The sequence below is a fragment of the Apodemus sylvaticus genome, chromosome 15 (genome assembly GCF_947179515.1).
Source record: "Apodemus sylvaticus chromosome 15, mApoSyl1.1, whole genome shotgun sequence".
NCBI classification, from domain to species: Eukaryota; Metazoa; Chordata; class Mammalia; order Rodentia; family Muridae; genus Apodemus; species Apodemus sylvaticus.
In genome coordinates this window covers 85613998-85635440 of record NC_067486.1, presented here as the reverse complement: position 1 = coordinate 85635440, position 21443 = coordinate 85613998, and the positions used below count along the sequence as shown (strand labels likewise).

General features: G+C 39.3%; 1 protein-coding gene across 4 annotated transcripts in view; it reads left to right on the top strand.

The window, feature by feature from the left end:
- Window positions 1–21443, top strand: part of Prkdc (protein kinase, DNA-activated, catalytic subunit) — a 210698-nt gene that overhangs the window by 171222 nt on the left and 18033 nt on the right. For 2 of the 4 annotated variants that reach the window (XM_052158779.1, XM_052158780.1), the window contains exons 70-76: window positions 3477–3651; window positions 5649–5842; window positions 7209–7413; window positions 9062–9207; window positions 14102–14313; window positions 17845–17932; window positions 18031–18174. In XM_052158779.1, coding sequence (XP_052014739.1) covers window positions 3477–3651; window positions 5649–5842; window positions 7209–7413; window positions 9062–9207; window positions 14102–14313; window positions 17845–17932; window positions 18031–18174 — 1164 coding nt within the window. Of the gene's footprint in view, window positions 1–3476; window positions 3652–5648; window positions 5843–7208; window positions 7414–9061; window positions 9208–14101; window positions 14314–17844; window positions 17933–18030; window positions 18203–21443 lie in introns of those variants that run through there. The other 2 variants (XM_052158781.1, XM_052158782.1) reach the window with 2 other exon arrangements.

The following is a 21443-nucleotide window of genomic DNA, read 5'->3' as shown; positions in this document are numbered from 1 at the left end:
GACACACTCAGATGACCAAACCAAAGGATTATAGGTATAGAAGAGAATGAGGATTTACATCTTAAAGGACAAGTAAATATCTTCAACAAAATTATAGAAGAAAAACCCTTCCCTAACCTAAAGAAAGAGATGCTCATGAACATACAAGAAGCCTACAGAACTTCAAACACACTGAATCAGAGCAGAAAGTCCTCCCGTCAAATAATTATCAAAACACCAAATGCACTAAACAAAGAATATCAAAAGCAGTAAGGGAAAAAGATCAAGTAACATATAAAGGAAGACCTATCAGAATTAAACCAGACTTCTCACCAGAGACTATGAAAGCCAGAAGAGCCTGAGCAGATGTCACACAGATCCTAAGAGAACATAAATGTCAGCCCAGACTACTACACCCAGCAAAACTTTCAATTACCACAGACGGAGAAAACATGACATTCCATTACAAAAGCAAATTTACACAATATCTTTTCACAAATCCAGCTCTACAAAGGATAATGGGTGGAAAAGACCAACACAAGGTGGGAAACCATGTCATAGAAAAGTCAATAAGGTAATCTTTCAACAAACCCAATAGAAGATAGCTACACAACCAGATTTTTACCTTTAACTGAGAAGATAACAGTAAGCAACAATAATTTTTCCTTAATATCTCTTAATATCAAAGGTTTCAATTCCCCAATAAAAAGACATAAACTAACAGACTGGATACATAAACAGGACCCAACGTTTTGCTGCATACAAGAAACCTACCTCAGTGACAAAGACAGTGACTATTTCAGAATCAAAAGTGGGAAAACAATTTTCCAAGCAAATAGTCAAGGAAGAAATAAAGAAAGAAATGAAAGACTTTTTAGAATTTAATGAAAATGAAGACAAATCATGCCAAAATTTATGGGACACAATGAAAGTAGTGCTAAGAGGAAAACTCAAAGCTCTGGGTGCCTCCAAAAAGAGAATGGAGAGAACTTACACTAACAGCTTGACAATGCTTGAGAGTTCTAGAACAAAAAGAAGCAAATACACCCAAGAGGAGTAGACGACAGGAAATAATCAAACTCAGGGCTGAAATCAACCAAATAGAAACAAAAAGAACTATACAAAGAATCAGCAAAACCAGGAGCTGGTTCATTGAGAAAATCAACAAGATAGATTAAACCCTTAGCCAGACTAACCAGAGGGCACAGAGACACTAACCAAATTAATAAAATCAGAAATGAAAAGGGAGATATAACAACAGAAACTGGAAATTCAAAAAATCATCAGATCCTATTACAAGAGCTTATACTCAACAAAGTTAGAAAATTTGGACGAAATGGACAGCTTTCTAGATAAATAGAGGTGCCAGCATTAAAACAGGATCAGATGAACAATCTAAATACTCACAAAGTCCTGAGAAAATAGAAGCAGTTGTTAATAGTCTCTCATCAAATAAAGCCCAGGACCAGATGGGTTTAGTGGGGAATTTTATCAGTTCTTCAAAGAAGAGCTAATACCGATACTCTTCAAACTTTTTCACTAAATAGAAACAAAAGGAACACTATGCAACTCAATCTATGAAGCCACAGTAATGCTTATACCTAAACCAAACAAAGACTAAACAAGGAAGGAGAACTTCAGATCTCCCTCATGAACATCAATGCAAAATACTGAACAAAATCCTGGCCAACTAAATCCAAGAATGCATCAAAACTATATTTCACCACGATCAGGTAGGCTTCATCCCAGGGATGCAGAGGTGGTTCAATATATGGAAATCTGTCAATGTAATCCACTACATAAACAAACTGAAGGGAAAAAAAAAAACCACATGGTTATTTCATTAGATGCTGAAAGGCTTTTGACAAATTCCAGCATCCCTTCATGATAAAAGTCTCTGTAAGAGAGCAGGCTGAGCAAGCCAGGGGAAGCAAGCCAGTAAGAAACATCCCTCCATGGCCTCTGCATCAGCTTCTGCTTCCTGACCTGCTTGAGTTCCAGTCCTGACTTCCTTTAGTGATGAACTGCAATGTGGAAGTGTAAGCTCAATAAACCCTTTCCTCCCCAACTTGCTTCTTGGTCATGATATTTGTGCAGGAATAGAAACCCTGACTAAGACACTTATCTAAGTTACTATGCTATTGTAGCTGATCTGCCTTCTGTGTTCCTCTGAGGCCAGAGACTGCAGTCTCAGGCACTTAGCACCTCATCCTAAAGCAGCAGGAGATTAAGTAAAAGGTTAATTGCTAGAGCCTTTTCCCTATTGTCCAGAGGCCTTTTGCTTGTAGGGCTAGGGGGAAGTTTGGAGCAATAAACTTTTGTTGAACCAGGAGAAGAGAATAGCACTCACAGAAAGAAAAACTTTTACATAAGTGAATGTGCATAATCTCACATAAGTTCATACACAGCTTCATGCATGCAGAGTTCTCACACATGTCCATACAAATTTAGCTGGGCCCAGCTTGCATGCATTCTCACAATTACATACTTACACACACATCCATACTTAAATATGCCATGATAGGCTTAGACAGAAAATGCCCCTTGCTGTGGAGACTAAATAATGACTACTGAGAAGCAAAGAGTTTCTCTTTGGCCTGACAAAAACGCTTTGAATTTAAATGTTTGGTGTCAATACTGTAAACACTTAAAATGCTCAAAAGAAATGCTGAAACATTCTTTAAATGTATAGTATACAGAGTTCAGGGTTTGAACTCTGCTGTTCAAAGTGCTTGCTGTAATAAGCATAGGTTTAATCTCCTAGAACTCGTGTAAACGATGGTTCTAAATCCCAGTTCTGGGGCCATAGAAACCAGCAGACCTCTGTGGTTCACTGGCCAGCTAGCCTAGCCTACTGTGGAAGCCCCAGGTCAGTAAGAGACCCTGTATCATAAAAGACACTGAACAGCATCTAAAACATGACACCTGAGGTTGACCAGGTATAAAACGGTAAAGCTTTATACACATATGTACCCACTTACATGTAGAATATATTTTTTAGAAATGTACAATTATGGAAATGAGTAGACTGCTCAAAGGCATGTTGTAACATGTAACAAGGAAAACAGGCCAGCTAAAAACTTTTTTGTTTTGTTTGTTTGTTTGTTTTTTGAGACAAGATTTCTCTGTGTAGCCCTGGCTATCCTGGAACTCACTCTGTAGACCAGGCTGGCCTCGAACTCAGAAATCTGCCTGCCTCTGCCTCCCAAGCGCTGAGATTAAAGGAATGCGCCTCCACTACCCAGCAGCTAAAAACTTTTTAAAAGTAGTTTTCTATAGTGGTCCGATGTGGATGGTATTTTGCCTTTTCACACCTGATATATACATCCCGTGCCTTAAAGAAAGGAGATGGCAATACAAATTTTAAAAGACTAATTTTCTTAGACATAGGTTGTATCTCTCATGGTGTTTGCACTGGAGCTACCGGAAGCACAAGAAGCCCCTCTGGCTACATAACAAGAAGTCTCAAAACCTTTCTTTTTCTTCTGTTTACATAGAGTAATTTCTCACTCTCCATGAAACTCCTGAAAGAGATGCATAAAGAATCAAAAACAAGAGAAATTTGGCGAGCACAGTGGATGCATAGTTACTCGCAGCTGAGCCACTGCCGGAGCCACACGCAGAGGCCTCGGGAACAAGTCCTCGCCATGCTCAAAACCGTCATGCTGTTGGGTAAGCAGGATGCTGCTGTCTGCACTGATTTGAGAATGCTGTTGTATATTGTCTTAAAAGCTAGTTTTTTGTGCTACTTCCTCTGAGAGTTGAAATGTGCGTTAGGAATATTATAGATAGCAGTAAAGGATGCCACAGAGCGACTTCATTTCTTAGGAGGAGAGCAGATCATCTGATCAATGGAGTTTTATATACTAATACAGTACAACATTTAGCATTATGCTTACCTTTAAAGCAAAGTGAAAATTAAACTTTTTCTCTTTGATACTTAACTTGGCTTTTAGCCTCAAAGCATAAGAGAAGAAAAGTTGGCTCTGACATTCTTACCATACTGTCAGTCACCTCAAGTACATAGTGGGACTGCCATAGGTCTGTGAAAAGTATACCAGGAGGACTACTTTCTCCACACAACTCTAGGAACAGAAAACATCCACATATGGTGGCACACACCTATAATTCCAGCACTCAGGAGGCCAAGGCAGGGTAAGTGCCACAATTTCAAGACCTGCCGGTGCTGTATAGAAAGACTGTCTTAAGAAAACAAAGAACCCAGAGTAGGGAGAAATGGGAAAGGTAAGAAATGGTCCTAGGGCTTCTTGAATACAGATATTAAGACTATGAGTACAACTGCCTGGCATGTCGAGGCGCTGGGTCTGCTCCCCAGGAAATAGTAACAGTATTGAGTGCCCATCACAATAGGGGTCCTGAAGTCGGAGCACACACAGAGTTATATGAGCTGAGCACGCTGGTGGCAGTGATCCACACTGGAGCCAGACGACCACAACAGGGCGTGGCTGCTAAGCTTTCTAGTGGGCACACTTCTGGGTGCTGCAGCCCTGAGCTCCGTGCCCAGCACCATGTGGTCAGAAGCACAGCTATAGTCCTTGCTTAATAAGAGCCATTTTCTGTTCTTTGCAACAGACAAAACTAAGAATTTGATAAAATGTGATGGATGATTCTAGAATAAAAAGTTTATTTCTTCTTTTAAACCTTAACACTGGAGGTATCAGGGTTTACTTTTAGCTCTGGGGTCCAGGAGCCACTTCACAAACCACATGAACAGCAATCTCAGTCAGACAGGAATAGTTTATTGAGCATTAACCCCAGGACTGATCAATCAATCAGGGCTGCAGACCGGACTCTGAGCTGTCTTCAACCCTAAGCCAGAATCCTACAGAGCTGTTAAGCCTGAAATCCACAAACATCTGTGCCAAGTTACTCCACCAATCAGGATTTAGGGATAGGGGACTTCCTTAGGAACGTGTCTTTGTGGTGTACTTATCTTGTTCCTATGGTTGGGGTATTCAACGTTGGGGGGGACACCTTGTTTAATATTCATGTCTTATTCTGCCAACCCAGATGTCGATTAGCCATGTACATCACTCTTTATGCCAGGTAAAATGCCAGTTCTCAGAGAGGTTTTGGGAACTTAAAACTTTACCCAACCCCTACTGAAAATGGAAGTCTTTATTCCAAGTGGTTTCTTATATTGGTACAGGTATCTCCTATGTTGGGGTCTATCCCAGAGGCAGCGTATAAAAGCAAAAGACATGAAAGTTCATACACAGGCGCAGGCAGTGCTGCTGGGGCCTTGGTTCTGGTCTAAGCTTATTGTGGCTAACTATACAAAGCAGTTCTGACTGACCTCTATTGTGATTGGTTTTCAAGAGCATCAGAGCTTATAATATGACAGAATCTGCAATCAACTTGGGCATGAGAAAGTTTTCTAGTAACAGTAGTAACAGCTTATGCGAAAGTTTCCTTGTAACAGTAATAACAGCATAAAATGCTGGCTAGACAGGCAGCAGTTACCCAGGCCTTAGCATTAATGAAAAACATTTTCTATTAATCAGAGAGTGTAAGAAAATCTTTCATCAGAAACTGAAGCCAGGTTCTTGTACTTCAAGATTTATGTTACTTAATCTTATAATAGAAAAGAAGTTACTGACTGTGAGTTTATTTGAAAAAAATCTTTTTTTTTTTTTTTTATGGAACAGATGAAAGTGATATTTCAAACTACTTAAATAAAAATATTCAGGCCTCTTGTGACCAGAACATTCTCTTGGGCACAACTTACAGGATCATGGCTGATGCTCTCAGCAGGGAGCCAGCCTGCCTGTCTGACCTGGAGGAAAGCAAACTGAAATCAATCGTGACACTTTCCGGATCTAATACAGAGAACACAGAGAGGGTAAGTTCTTGTATTGTGTGTCTTTTATGTGCTGTGCTCAGGACAAAGTGAAGCTGCAGTGAGAGAGTATTCTTTTGTCAATTTAAAATATGCTTAGAGGCAGGTATAGTCGCTCACAGTTGTAGCCTAGCGTTTGCGAGGCACCACTATGTACAGCCTGAGCTATAAAGTGAGACCTGATTTCAAAAACACAATTGAAATGAAATGATGAATTAAAATGAAACAATTGACAAGTATTGTTTCAAGTTTCTTATATGGAAAACTGAATAATCTATGTATTTCCTATTATGTTATTTGAAATAAACCTTTTTTTGTTTTGTTTTTTCTTTTTGGTTTGTTTGTTTGAGCCAGTGTTTCTGTATTCCAGTCATGTCTTAAACTCACTCTCTAACCAAGGATGGATTTCAACTTTCTCTACCTCCCATATGCAGATTACAGGTGTGTACCACACCCAGTTTATGTGGTACTGTGTCTGAACTCATGACTTCATGTAAACTATGCAGTCACTCTGCCAACTGAGCTACATCCCAGCTTCCTGAATAATATAGGGATTTTGTTGTGGTCATGTTTTATTTTTGTCCCCTGCTAAATAGCTCTGACTGTCCCGGAACTGATTGTGTAGACCAGGTTGACTTGAGCCTTAGAACAGTCCTTCTGCTCTGCATCCTGAAAACTGGGATTACCTAACCAACTTGGTAATACAAATCCTTAAAACAAGCTTTTATATATGAAATTTCATCACTAATTTCCATTGAGAAGGTGTCTCCACTGGTTCATGGGATAAGACCTTTCCCCTTTGTAGCCAGCTCTGCTCTGCTTAGTTCTTGGGGCAGTGGTGCAGTTGGTCATATTATTTTGGTTTTCAGATAATTTTGAACTTTAAATAGTTACCTCTTCACCTTCCATCCTGCCTCGGTGCCATAATGTGGTCCTGTCTTCATCTTTGTCAGCATCACTGACATCTTTGCAGGATATGACTATACAGCACCAGCTTTTGTCATTTTTGTGAATCCCGTGGAGTTCACAGTGCCTAGTCCAGCTCTGTCGGGCTTACTGACTGACCGGCATATTCTCTTTACCTTACCTGGTTGTAATGATGTTCCAGAGTTTACTGGGATTGCTTACTGCCTTGCACGCACACACACTTACTGCCTTGCACGCACACACGCGCGCACACACACACACCACACTTACACCACAGTTAGCATAGCTTTCAGTGTTTATTTTACTTACGAATTCTCAGTTGACTGGACTGGCACTTAGTCACCGGGACCCCCTTGCCTCAGTTGAGACTGCACACACGACAACTAACTTTTCAGTAGTATTTCAAAGCTATTGATCTAGTCATGTGTCTTCTCAATTCCAGGTAATCTCAGGTCTGTACCAGAGAACATTTCATCACCTCTTTAAGGCCGTGCAGTTAGCCGAAGAGGACACCCAGCTTTCCTGCTGGGGCCACGAGGCTGCAGCCGAGCGGGCCCATGCTTACATGACACTGGTAGGTTTCTGTGACCAGCAGCTCCGAAAGGCAGAAGAGAGTGGATCCAGCGCCTCACAGAAGAGAAGTATAGGTTAGTGCTCTATATTTAAGCTTGAAAAATATATAGATGCTTTTGATCTAATGGGTGTTTTTTGCTCAAATGACAGATCTTTTATTTTGTTTCATCTTTAGAAATAGTAGTTTAGGGCTGAAGACATGGGTCAGTGTTACAAACACTGACTACTCTTACAGAGGTCCTGAGTTTAATTCCCAGCAACCACAACCATCTGTAATAATCTCAGTCATACCTCTTCTGGTATGACTGAGAGTGACAGTATAGTCACATACAATCAATAAACAAACAAACAAACAAACAAATAAATCTTTTAAAAAATACAGTAATTTCTCTAAGCAACATGCCTGTATTTAAATAAAACCTGCTGTATTTGTTGTTAATTCTAGGGTTTAAACTAGCCTTGATAGTTAGTGTTAGGCAAGAACTCCACCACTGAGCTAAGGTGCCATCCCACAACTTTTAGAGAAGTGTATATAGAAAGTGTGTAGCTCGGGCTAGCCTTGAAGTTAGCATTTTCTTTTTCTTTTTTTTTAATATTTTTATTTTCTATATTCTTTGTTTACATTCCAAATGATTTCCCCTTTCCCAGATCCCCCCTCCCCATATGTCCCATAAACCTTCTTCTCTCCACCCATTCTCCAATCACCTCCCTCCTTTTTCTCTGTCCTTATATTCCCCTCCAACACTAGATCAATCCTTTCCAGGATCAGGACCCTCTCCATACTTCTTCATGGGAGTCATTTGTTATCCGATTTGTGCCTTTGTTATTCAGAGCTTCTGGGCTAATTAATATCCACTTATCAGAGATTGCATTCCATGTATATTCTTTTGTGATCGGGTTACCTCACTTAGGATGATATTTTCCAGATCAAACCATTTGCCTAAAAAATTTTGTAAATTCATTGTTTCTCATTGCTGAGTAGTATTCCATTGTGTAAATATACCACATTTTCTGTATCCATTCCTCCTTTGAGGGGCATCTGGGTTCTTTCCAGTTTCTGGCTATTATAAATAAGGCTGCTATGAACATAATGGAGCATGTGTCTTTATTGCATGCCGGGGAATCCTTTGGGTATATGCCAGGAGAGGTATGGCAGGGTCCTCTGGAAGTGTCATGTCCAGTTTTCTGAGGAACCGCCAGACTTTTCTACCTCCCAGGTGCTAGCCTTAGAGGCTGAGCCGCTGTAACTGGCTCATTTGCATCCTGTAACTTAAGACTCCTGTGACCTACTTCTTGCTCTAGGAATAAAGCCAGGAGCATCATCCAATGTGTGCTGTCAATACAGGATGAAAACTGCTTCCTGAAGGATTAGACAAACGTGTGTGACATTTCTTGACTGAAAGAAATCACTGGAGAGGGAACAGTGACAGACTTTAAAAAATAAAGAAAAAGAAAAAAGCCAAGCCGGCGGTGGTGGCGCACGCCTGTAATCCCAGCACTCTGGGAGGCAGAGGCAGGTGGATTTCTAAGTTCAAGGCCAGCCTGGTCTACAGAGTGAGTTCCAGAACAGCCAGGGTTACACAGAGAAATGCTGTCTTGAAAAAGCAAATCCAAAACAAAACAAAAGAAAACAAAAGCCTTTGTAGGGAAGAGAACCATTAGTCACATTTATGATTTATGTGCTAACCATTTCTTCTTCCTTTGCTGTCTTTGATTCTGTAGAACTGGAAGCATATCCAGCACTTGTGGTGGAGAAAACGCTGAGAGCACTAAAGTTAAACTCTTCTGAAGCCAGGCTGAAATTTCCTAGGTTACTTCAGATTATAGAGCAGTATTCAGAGGAGACCTTAAACTTGATGACAAAAGAGGTTGGTGTCCTTGAGTGTGGACGAGAACGTTTCAGGAGTTAAAGACACAGTTTTACTTATATGTGGGCTCGGTGTGTGAAATGCACGTTATGGCCTTGTTTCCCTCCTTTGTGTTTTCGCACACGCTACGTCATTATGCAGAAGTCAGAGGACAGTCTCAGGCATCCTTCCTCACCTTCTGTCCTGTGTACAACTCTATGCGGTTCTCTTCCTCCTGCATCGGAGGATTACAGATGTGTGCTGCCACTTGTACCTATTTTCCTTTGTGGGTGTATAGAAACACTATATCTGAACAAGTTCCAAATCAATCAAGGGAGAATTTTTCTGGAGCCAAGATAAGGACTTTGTATGGGAATTTGCCCTCCACACAGATGAGCTGCAGTCTATAACACGTGTTGGTATCTTTTGCGTAGTTCTTACTTAGCCTCGGGTAAGCACAAAGTGGGAACAGAGGTTTGTGTGTGCACATACAACAAACAACCTGCAGCCTTCACATGCTTGTTCCCTGGAGCACTTGGGCGTGCTGCACGCGCTGGCTTTGCCTCTGTCCTCTGGGACCGCTCTGTGTAGGGAAGACCCCACCAATGAAAGACCAGGCTCTTTCCTGTTTCCACAGGTCTACAGCTAAAACAGACCCAAGCTTTGACTTGAAAATAAGACTTCAGCGAGGACTAACTGCTACTCTTATATAGCAAGATGTTTGTCGTTATTGTGTGTGTGTGTGTCTGTGTGTGTGTGTGTGTGTGTGTGTATGGGTGCCCAGGCTAAAGGTCAGTGTGTGTGTGTGTGTGTGTGTGTGTGTGTGTGTGTGTGTGCTCTCCACATTGTCTTCTGAGACAGCGTCTCTCCCTGCACCTGGAACTTGCCGATTAAGCTAGGCTGATGGGCCAGCAAGCCTCCCTGTCCCATGTCCTGCTGTCCCTGCCTCCCCAGCTCCCTGGGGATTACAGGTTCATGCTACTGAACCTCATTTTCCCATAAGTATTGGGAACAGAACTCAGTTCTTTTTTACGAACTGAGCCATGAGGGCCCACTATGCTTTATGGCCTTTTAACTATGCCTTTGCAGTCTGTGGATTCTGAGTGTGGGAAGAAGCGTTTGAGAACCTCCAGGTCTGTGTTATAGTTTCTAGGCTAGCCAGGAATACTTAGTGAGACCCTTTCTTTAAAAAGTAAATTAAATTAAAAACTTTATTGTATCCAATGTTTATAAAGAATGTATAATATAGTCAAACATTTTTATAAATGGAAATCTGAAAATTCTTTTTAGACTTTCTAAATATATGTTTATATTTATATGTATATATAATATACACAATATACATAATATATAATATATATAATATACATATATGTGTATATTAGTGATTATAATATATATTATAATTACTAATGTTAAAGCCGTAACTTTGTTTCTGGAAAGGTATTCCACATGTGTATAACATAAGTACAGAGGTATATTTATAAGAATCTTCATTTTAAGCATTTCTTTTTTTTTATTTTTTTTATTTTTGCTTCATGAATTTTCATTTTTGTCTCAGTAAAAGAACTTAATCAAATTGTCAGCATGCAGTACCACCTCTTGCCAAATATCACTTATTTTAGACTAAAGCTTTCTCGGCAATTAAAAAACACTGAATAAACATAACCAGAACCCTGAATACATGCTTCTCTTTGTTTCTTCCTGGTTTTTTTTTCTGCTTTTTCCTCTTCTCTTCTCTTCTCTTCTCTTCTCTTCTCTTCTCTTCTCTTCTCTTCTCTTCTCTTCTCTTCTTTCTTTCTTTTTATTTTTTATTATATTCAACACAATATACTTTTTCATCAATCATAAAAGTAATGGACATATTATTAAATGAACTTAAAAAGATAAAGTCTTTTTTCTTTTTGTATTATTTGCTTTATTTTTAGTAGAGCTTAAAATCTTGGCTCTTACTGTGATAGAAACCCAAAATAACAATTTTTAGTCATTTGAGTACATTGTAATAAGGCTGTACTTCAATGTCCCTCACATCACCAAAGGATTTTACCTCCATAGTAGCTAAGTTAAGAGCTGACAGCTCTGCTGAGCCAAGGAATGAAGTGTAGGCACAATTATTTGGATACAGATTTCCTGCTATGGTCAAAACTATTTGACTTGAGTGATTGTCATCATTTTCAGCCCACAGGGAACAGGTTACATTCATTTGAGAAATGCTATGTGTGTTAAGATGTTCTATTCATGAAGTAATCGATCAACTGTTTCAGTGAACAGTGGCACTACTTGGAGGGTGGCACAGACATTAGGTGAGGGCAAGATTCTGGGTCATTGGCTGTGATGATTTTGAAAAGCATTCATCTCAGAAAAAGAGTAACCTATAAGGTCATCTTCAAAATTGATACAATAATTACGAATATCAAGCAAAACATTCAGTCTCACCCTTTGTTTTTCTCTTACAAGCTACTTCCCAAATTACTTATCTCCATTTCTTTTGCCTATATAAATAATGTTGAAATATATAAGCTGTTCTGAAAACCATAGTAGTATAAAACATCAAGACCATTCTGTGGTATACAGCAAGACACTGTCACGTACAAACAAGCAGAAAGTGTATATGGATTGTACAATATTAGACATATCTCTTCAATTACCAAATTAGAGAGACCACTGGGGAACAGCCAACAAATTTCTAATTCCTCATATTTTTGAATTGTAATCAATTAGGATATGTTGGTAATATTAATTTTCATATTAAGAGATATTAAGGAAAAGTTATTGTTACTTCCTCTTATTTTTGTTGTTAGAAGTGGAATTATGCTTGTGTGGGTTTTTTGAAAGATTACTTTCTTGCTTTTTCTAGGGTGTAGTTTCACTCCTTGTGTTGGTGTTCTCCATCTATTGTCCTTGGTAGGGCTGGATTTGTGGAAAGATATTGTGTAAATTTGTTTTTTTCAAGGAATATATTGGTGTCTCCATCTATAGTGTTTGAGAGTTTTGCTGGTTTTAGAAGCCTGGCCTGGCATTTGTGTTCTCTTAGGGTCTGTATGACATCTGCCCAGGATCTTCTTGCTTTCATAGTCTCTGGTTAGAAGTCTGGTGTAATTCTGATAGGCCTTCCTTTATATGTTACGTGATTTTTTTCCTTTAATTTTTTAATATTCTTTCTTTGTTTAGTTCATTTGGTGTTTTGATTATTATGTGATGGGAGGAATTTCTTTTCTGGTCCAGTCAATTTGGAGTTCTGCAGGCTTCTTGTATGTTTATAGGCATCTCTTTCTTTAGGTTAGGGAAGTTTTCTTCTATAATTTTGTTGAAGACATTTACTGGCCCTTTAAGTTAGAAACCTCCACTCTCTTCTATACTTGTTATCCTAAGGTTTGGTATTCTCATTGTGTCCTGGATTTCCTGGATGTTTTGGGTTAGAAGTTTTTGCTTTTTGTGTTTTCTTTGACTGTTGTATCAATGTTTTCTATGGAATCTTCTGCACCTGAGATTCTCCTATCTCTTGTATTCTGTTGCTGATGCTTGCATCTCTGACTCCTGATCTCTTTCCTAGGTTTTCTAGCTCCAGGGTTGTCTCACTTTGTGATTTCTTTATTGTTTCTACCTCCATTTTTTAGATCTTGGATGGTTTTGTTCATTTCCTTCACCTGTTTGTGTTTTCCTATAATTCTTTAAGAGATTTTTGTGTTTCCTCTTTAAGGGCTTCTAGGTGTTTACCTGTGTTTTCCTGTATTTATTTAAGGGAGATATTTATGTCCCCCTTAAAGACCTCTATCATCATCATAAGAAGTTATTTTAGATCTGAGTCTTGCTTTTCTGGTATGATGGTGTATCCAGGAAGAATTGGGTTCTGTTAATACCAAGTAACCTTGGTTTCTATTGCTTAATGTTCGTTCACTTGCCTCCCACCATCTGGTTATCTCTAGTGCTACCTGCTTTTGCTATATCTGACTGGAGTCTGTCCTTCCTGTGATCCTGGTTGTATCAGAACTCCTCAGAGTCAAACTGTCTCTGATCCTGTGATTCTATGATCCTGTGATCCTGAGATCCTGTGTCTGTCCGAGCACCTGGGAGTCAAACTGCCTCTGGGACCCTGATATCCTAGTGTGACTGGGATCCTGGGATCCTTGGATCCTCGGATCCTGGGTGTGTAAAAGCGCCTGGGAGTAGAGCTTCCTCTGGGTGTCGTGGAACTAGCTGCGGAGTTTGCACCCACGGTCTGCTTGGGGCACTGGCCCAGACCTCATGAATTTCTTAAAACAAAAGTATATAAACAGCCCAAGTTCGTGATAATGCACTAAGTGAATAAAATGCAATATAGCTGTTACAAGAACGAGTTAAGTTTGTCTCGTGTCTTTATTACTTACACATTCCTGTGATAAGACATCGTGTATAAGACATCTTAGACAGTGTTTTGGGAGGACTTCCAACGTCAGGATTGAAACCCAAACCATTAGAGGGGAGCATGTCTGCAAGCAGGCAGCCTAGCATGACGTGGGGGCAGCAGCTGAGAGCACCATCCTGAAGCACAGGCATGATGTAGACGGCAACTGTGAATGGTGGAGTCTTCTGGAATCTCAAAGGCACCAACACACCTCCTCCAGCACGGCCACCCTTCCTAAGCCTTCACCTACAGTCCTACCAAATGGGTTCAACATTCAAATGAGTGAGCGAATGGGGGCCATTCTGTTTCAAACCACCCCGGCAAGTATGATCCCATTCTTTGATTAAAAAAAAAAAATACTTGTGTACATGTACAGGAAATGTTGGGATGAGTCCAGTGGTCCCTTAGCAGAAAAGAGCTAAGAGAGAGTAGATTTATATTTAAGCCTTTTCATTTGGAACATATTTTACTTTTATACAAATATTGTTAAATGTCCTGTTCATTTTCAAACTATACTTTTCTGAATTTTAGATTTCATCCATTCCTTGCTGGCAGTTCATTGGCTGGATCAGCCACATGATGGCCTTACTGGACAAAGAGGAAGCTATTGCAGTGCAACATACTGTGGAAGAAATCGCTGATAACTACCCACAGGCCATTATCTACCCTTTTATAATAAGCAGTGAAAGCTACTCCTTTAAAATTACTTCTTCTGGTCATAATAATAAAGCATTTGTTGAGAGGTAATGTTTTGGTTTGGGGCTGATCAGATACTATTGGATATAAAAAATGGGGTGGTAAAAGCCAAAATGTGCACATGTATTTGAGTTGTTCATGATGTTTAGGAATTCTTAGACATTTATCGAGGCGATCTTTTCCTGTATGACACTTGTTACTGAATTTCTCTCCTTTTGAAAACACTGTCCGTCTTAGGCGCTTGCCTTCATGCTCAGAGCTAATAATCTTTTGAATAGTACAGACAGGATAAGATACTTTTGCAATCAGTTCTCATCCTGGTTGGTTGGTTTTCATGAATTTGACACAAGCTAGGGTTATCTGAGAATAGAGGACCTCAATTGAGAAAATACTTCCACCTAATTTGCCTGTAGGGCATTTTCTTGATTAATAATTGATAAAGGAGGGCCCAGCCCACTGAGGATGGTGTCATTCTTGAGCGGTTGATCCTGGGTTGTATAAGGAAACAGGATGAGCAAACCAGCTTTAAGGAACTAGTCTCCATAGCTTCTGCTTCAGTGCCTGACTCCAGGACCTTGAGGTCTAATCCTGACTTCCCCAGTGATGGACTGTGACCTGATACCTAAGATAAACTTGAATCTCCAAGTTGCTTCTGGTCTTGGTGTTCATCACAGCATTAGAAATCCCAACTAAGACTATTCAGAAGTTACCCTTTAAGAAATATTGAAATGTTGTTATGGTGATGTATGTTTGGAGTTACAAATACTCTGGAAGCTATGACAGGAGAACCTAAAGTTTGAGAGCAGCCTTAACTATATATAAACAACATACCACAAATAAATAGCTTACAAACATAAAACATTATGAATCCAGAGAAACTGGTGAGATGGCTTAGAGCTCTTATTTGCAATCATGAGAATCTGAGTTGAAATCCCCAGGACCCATGGCTTATATGTACCTATATCCTCAACAATGGGGGACGGAGACATCAGCATTTTCACTTCTTTGGTTATTTGTAAGTTCAGACCAATATACTGACTTTGTAAATGCATGGCTTCCTGGTCACAGCCTAATATCTAACCCACACAAAAAATACAGAAACATTAGCATTAATAAAGTAAGTGAACAGAATATTCTTCTCAGTAGCTTCACAATACACATTCTTCTCAGCAACCTATGAGTCTTTTCCCAAAAGAGGCCATATTTTAGTGTACTAAGTCTTAATAAATATTGAAAAATTAAAATAATTTTCTGGTGACAATGGAACTAAACTACAAATCAATGAGAAACTAGTTTTCAGTTTAGTAGTGTGTAGTTGTAGACAATATACAAACTCATGGAGACTAAACAGTGTACTGTTGAATGATGAGTGAGTTATTGAAGAAACCAGAAGAAAAGGTTTTATATTCCTAGAATTAATTAACATGCAAACACACCAGAACCTGTGAGAAACAAAAAGATTCTAAGAAAGAAGTGTATAATTATAAGTCCCTATTTTATGAAACTATAGAGATCTTACATACCTTAATGATATGCCTCAAGATCTTAGAAAAATAAAAACAAGACAAACCCCCAAATGAGCAGATATTAATAAATAATATGTCAAAGCATAAAATAATAAAATAGAAACAAAAAGCTATAAAAAACAATGAAACTGAAGATTAATATCTGAAATATTCTACTCAAAACAATAAATACCACCCCTAAAACCCAAACAACCCAACCAGCCAATAAATTGGCTCATGAATAGGCTATTGCTTACAATAAGCAAAGATCTGCAGCTATGTATCAGTGTGTGAACTCAGGAGGTCTTCTGAGTATCTTCACAGGTGCAGTACACTTGGAGCCTGTGGAAGTTCTACTTGTTTTTGTTGTCTTGTCCTTGCCACCTGTGTAGCCCACACACTCTTATTTTTTGTTTTCCTGGTGTATGTTTTCAACACCTTTGTCAAAAGATTTGGTCACTACATGCAACCAAGTGGATTTGTATATGGCTCCTCCGTTCCATTCCATTATCCTACCCATTCGGTTTTTGCGTATCTTATAGTTTTTGTTGCTAAGGCTCAGTAGTGAGACCTCCAGCAGTGTTCTTTTGCCAGGGCTACATAATGAAACCCTATCTCCAGACTGTAACAACAAAACAAAAATCAGACCTACTTCATGATCCAGCTATACTGATCCTGTGAATATACTGTCATCACACAACTGCAAAGACCTGCATCTCCTTATGTACTGTGGCTCTGTCACAACATTAGTTGATGGAAGCAGCCTAACTGTCCTCCATCATGAATGAATAAAGAATATGTGATATGAATACTTTACAGAGTTTGATTCAGCCATAAAGAAAATCATATTGTTTGCATGAAAATGGAAAAAATGAGGCATCATCATATATTAAGACAATAAGCCAGGCTCAAACTAATCCTCTTCTTCTGTCATGTATATCCTATATGACAGGAAAGTAGAAGCAAAATTATCTTGGAAAAGGAAGTATACTCATGGGAGGGAGAGAAAATGGAAGGTATAGGAAGCAAAGACATTTTCCATGTATACTTAAATAAAATGTCTTTACAAGTCTGTAACCATGAGTGAATACAAAGTAATTAAAAATCATTATGTCAAACAGCTGTTTTGCCATGAGCCAAGTTGCCTCCTTGCACCTCCTTGCTCCACCAACTGCACCATCTCTGATCAGAGTCTAACACCATAAGACTGTTTCTAAAAGTGAACACATGAAAAATACTTGTAAGCAAGTGTTGAGAAAGCGACCTGGCATACTTCAAGATGTTTAAAGCAACAGCGACTTATAGTCATCAGTGTCCATATACGGATCCACATACGGATCACTTTGACTTTGCCTGAGACCTTCAACTCTTTAAAGCACTGGTTTTCAACCTTCCTAATATTGCAACCTTTTGATACGGCTCTTCATATTGTAGTGACCCCTAATGGTAAATTATTTTTGTTGCTACTTCTTAACTGTAATCTGACTACTGTTATGAATAATAATGTAAATATCTGATATATAGGATATTTGCTATATGACCCCTGGGAAATGCTATCTCCAGACAGTAGCAACAGTAGCAACATATTTGACCCCCAAAGGTTTGCAACCCATAGGTTGAGACGTTCTGCTTTAAAGAGCAGATGCTAATCTAATGTTGGATATAATTCTCGAGTCGCTACTTCTTTGGACATCAGTCCAAAAGATAGCTTGTGTGTGTGTGTGTGTGTGTGTGTGTGTGTGTGTGTGTGTGTGTGTGTGTGTGTATGTGTGTGTGGGTGGGTAGTGAGTTTGTGTGTATAATTATATGTAAACATATATACATAAAGTAGTACATGTTGTAAATCTATGTAAAAATATGCCCTGGTCATTAGAAAATGTTATTATTCCTGAACCTGATATTGTTCTTGTGGTATTTTGAGACAGGGTCTCTGTGTGAATACCTGACTGTCCTGGAATTCACTGTATAGACTAGCGTTGAATTCACAGAGATCCATGTGCTTCTGCCTCTGAGTACTGGGATTAAAGATGTGTGCCTCCACTCCTAGTCTAAACCTGGTGGATTTTTTTATAGGATAAAAAGTAAACTTGATCATGGAGGAGTGATCCAAGGCTTTATTAATGCCTTAGACCAGCTCTGCAATCCGGACCTGCTCTTTAAGGTAAGAAAACAGCTTTTGACAATAATAATGAGTGTGGGTAGGATCTGTGTATAGTCTAGCTTCTTTCTTGATTTTTTTTTCTTTCTCTTTTGGTACAGGACTGGGTTACTGATACAAAAGATGAACTAGGAAAGAATCCCGTGAATAAGAAAAACATTGAAAAATTCTATGAAAGGATGTATGCTGCCTTGGGCGACCTTCGTGCTCCAGGCGTGGGGCCCTTTCGGAGGAGGTTCATACAAGTATGGATAGATACAGCTGCTTGATTAAGTAAATTAATAACTTGATAGATATAGTAGCAGTGTTTGCATTTTAATTACTTCCTGCCTATTTTCTGTTACTAATGAGCTTGCTTTAGATCTGATGCTTTCTGTAAGATATAGTAATCAAATGTTTCTACTGAATGCTGATGTCTTAGCTTGGGTTTTACTGTTGTGAAGAGACACCATGACCAAGGCAACTCTTCTGAAGGACAACAGTTATTGGGGCTGGCTTACAGGTTCAGAGGTTCAGTCCATATTCATCAAGGCAGGAGCATGGCAGTATCCAGGCAGATATGGGGCCGGAGGAGCTGAGAGTTCTACATCTTCATCCAAAGGTAGATAAGAGAAGACTGGCTTCCAGGCAGCTAGGAAGAGGGTCTTAAAGCCCACACCCACAGTGACACACGTCCTCCAACAAGGCCCCAAACTCCTAATAGTGCCAATTCCTGGGCCAATCATCTTCACTCAACCACAACTGGCAAGTGGGTCAGTAGGCAAAAACCTTGGGGGTTCTGCTATATTCTCATGCTCAGATTCTGATACCTGAAGATTGTGTTTAGTTCAGTATTTTTAAGTCTCAGGATCACTTAGATATTGGATCAAGAAAATATTTCTGTCTTATATAAAGTGATAAGTATTCTGAAACATTGGTTTAGGGCACCAATTTGCGTGCTCAGAAACAGAACAAGCCCAACAGAGGGATTGCATGATTAAGACTGCTTATAAAAAGCTATATTTCAGGGCTGGAAAGATGACTCGGGTTAAGAGCACTGACTGCTCTTTCGAAGGTTCTGAGTTCAAATCCCCGTGACCACATAGTGGCTCACAACCATCTTAAAGAGATCTGACTCCCTCTTTTGGAGTGTCTGAAGACAGCTACAGTGTACTTACACATAATAAGTAAAGAAATCATTTTTTTAAAAAAGCTGTATTTCAGACAAGTGTAGCAGAGGGAAATATTAGTTATTCTAGTGTTGGAAAGAGTCATGAAGTGAGGAGCATATTTTAAAACATTTTAATTTTAAACAATTTAAATTAAAATTTAAATACAGTATAGTTTATCATATTTCCCCTCCCTCAATTCCTAAGAGATCCTCCTCACTACCCTACACACTGAAGTTTATGTTCTTTTTCTCTCTTAAAAGAACAAAACAAAATACAAAGCAAAACTCAAAATAAATTTAAAAAACAAAATAAAGCAAAATAAAACAGAAAAGGCTACAGAAATCCATTTTGTGTTGGCCATACACTTCTCAGCATGGGACCTACCTAAAGTGTGGTTGATATACACAGTGAGACTCTGTTGGAGAAAACTGATTTTCTTTGTTTGCAAACAGGTGTCAGTTGCAAATAGCTTCTTGTCTAGGAGAGTAGACTCTATGTCCACTTCCCCTTCTGAGTGCTGAAACCCTGTCTAGCTTGAACCTGTGCCAGTCCTGTGCAGGGCACTGTGCAGTGTCTATGAGGTCATTCATACATCAGTCCTGTTGTATCTGGAAGACACTGTTTCCTCGGAGTCATCTGTCACCTCTAGCTTTTAAAGTCTTTCCACTTCCTCTTCCATCATGAGCCTTGCAGTAGGACTGAGTACTCAGCTTTTTCCCTCTCCGTTGTCTGACTGAAAGTCACTGTGTTCCCATCTACTGCAAAGAGGAGCTTCTCAGACGTGGGTTGAGGGAGGTGCTAATTCTTATGTATTATGAGGACTTTGTTGCAATGCTTCTTTAACAGAATAATAGTGGATTTTCCCCTAGCCTGTGAACTATCCTGTCTCAAATTCTTGGCCATTTTAGTAATGTCATGTATAGGTTGCATCTCATGGATTGGTCATTAAATCCAATCAAATAGTCGTTACTTACTCCCATAGCATTCAAGTGACTATTGCACAGTTTATCTTGCAGGTAGGTCACTGTTGTGGGTCATCTAGGGTTTATATCTGGGTGATATTGATGATTACATCTCTTCCTCTGGTGGTGTGCAAAGTACCTTCCAGTACCGTAAACAGTAATCAGCAGGGTAAAGCTTCTCTCTCTCTCTTTTTTTTTTTATTATTGTATGTAAGTACACTGTAGCTGTCTGCAGACACGCCAAAAGAGCGCATCAGATCTCATTACAGATGGTCGTGAGCCACCGTGTGGTTGCTGGGATTTGAACTCAGAACTTCCGGGAGAGCAGTTAGTGTTCTTAACTGCTGAGCCATCGCACCAGCCCCCAGGGTAAAGCTTCTAATTAGGCACCAGCTTGATTTCCCCATGTTCAATGACATAAGTGTCATCTTCATCAAAAGAGCTTCACCATCAGTTTGAAAGCTATCTACTCTGATGATTAGGGCTTTCCACAGGGCCACAAGATATAACCCATTTGAGGCATTGAAGTTTTATTTGGTGCCATAAGCTATCTAGTTGGGATTGTCTCTCCAATTTGGTGATTCCATTTAGATTTCTTTCACTTCAGTATATATTTTGGGAATGCTTCTGCAATAGTAGAAACTTGTTTTTCAAATGGCCTTTAGTGTTGGTTGGTTCTTCCCCATGTTTCCTTCCTTACCTTCTCTTCTGTTCTCCCTTTTTATTAAGCCTCCTATTCCAGTTTCCCTTTTGTCCCTCCACAACAATATATTGTTTTTCCTTCTCCCGACATCCCACCCCCTCCAAGTCCTTTTCTAAGTTCTGTGATTGTATGGATTGTATAGCATGCCTATCAAAGGCTTAAAAGCTAACATCTACATGTAAGAGAAAACATAATATTTGTCTTTTGGGGTTTGGATTACCTCATTCATGATGATTTTTTTTCTAGTTCCATCTATTTAACTGCAAATCTCCTAATTTCATATTTCTTAACAAATAAATATTTTATTTCTTAACAAATAAAATGCACCACATTTTTATTATCCATTCCAGAGTCGATAGACACGTCGCCCTTTCCAGTTTCTGGGTATTATGAATAGAGCAGCAATGAGCATGGATGAGCAATATCTCTGTAGAATGACCGCGTCCTTTGGGTGTATGTGCCGGAGGGCTGTGGCTGGATCCTGGCATAGATTTATTCCCAGCTTCCTGAGGAACTGTCACACTGACTTCCATAGTGGCTTTTCCAAGTTTGCTCCCCCACCAGCAATAAATAAATAAAGTGTCCCCTTTTCGTACAACGAAATGTCAAAGTAGTTTTAATTTCTCTTACAGCTAAGGATCTTGAACATTCCTCTAAGTATTTCTCAGCCATATATGTTTCATCGTTTAGTAACTCTC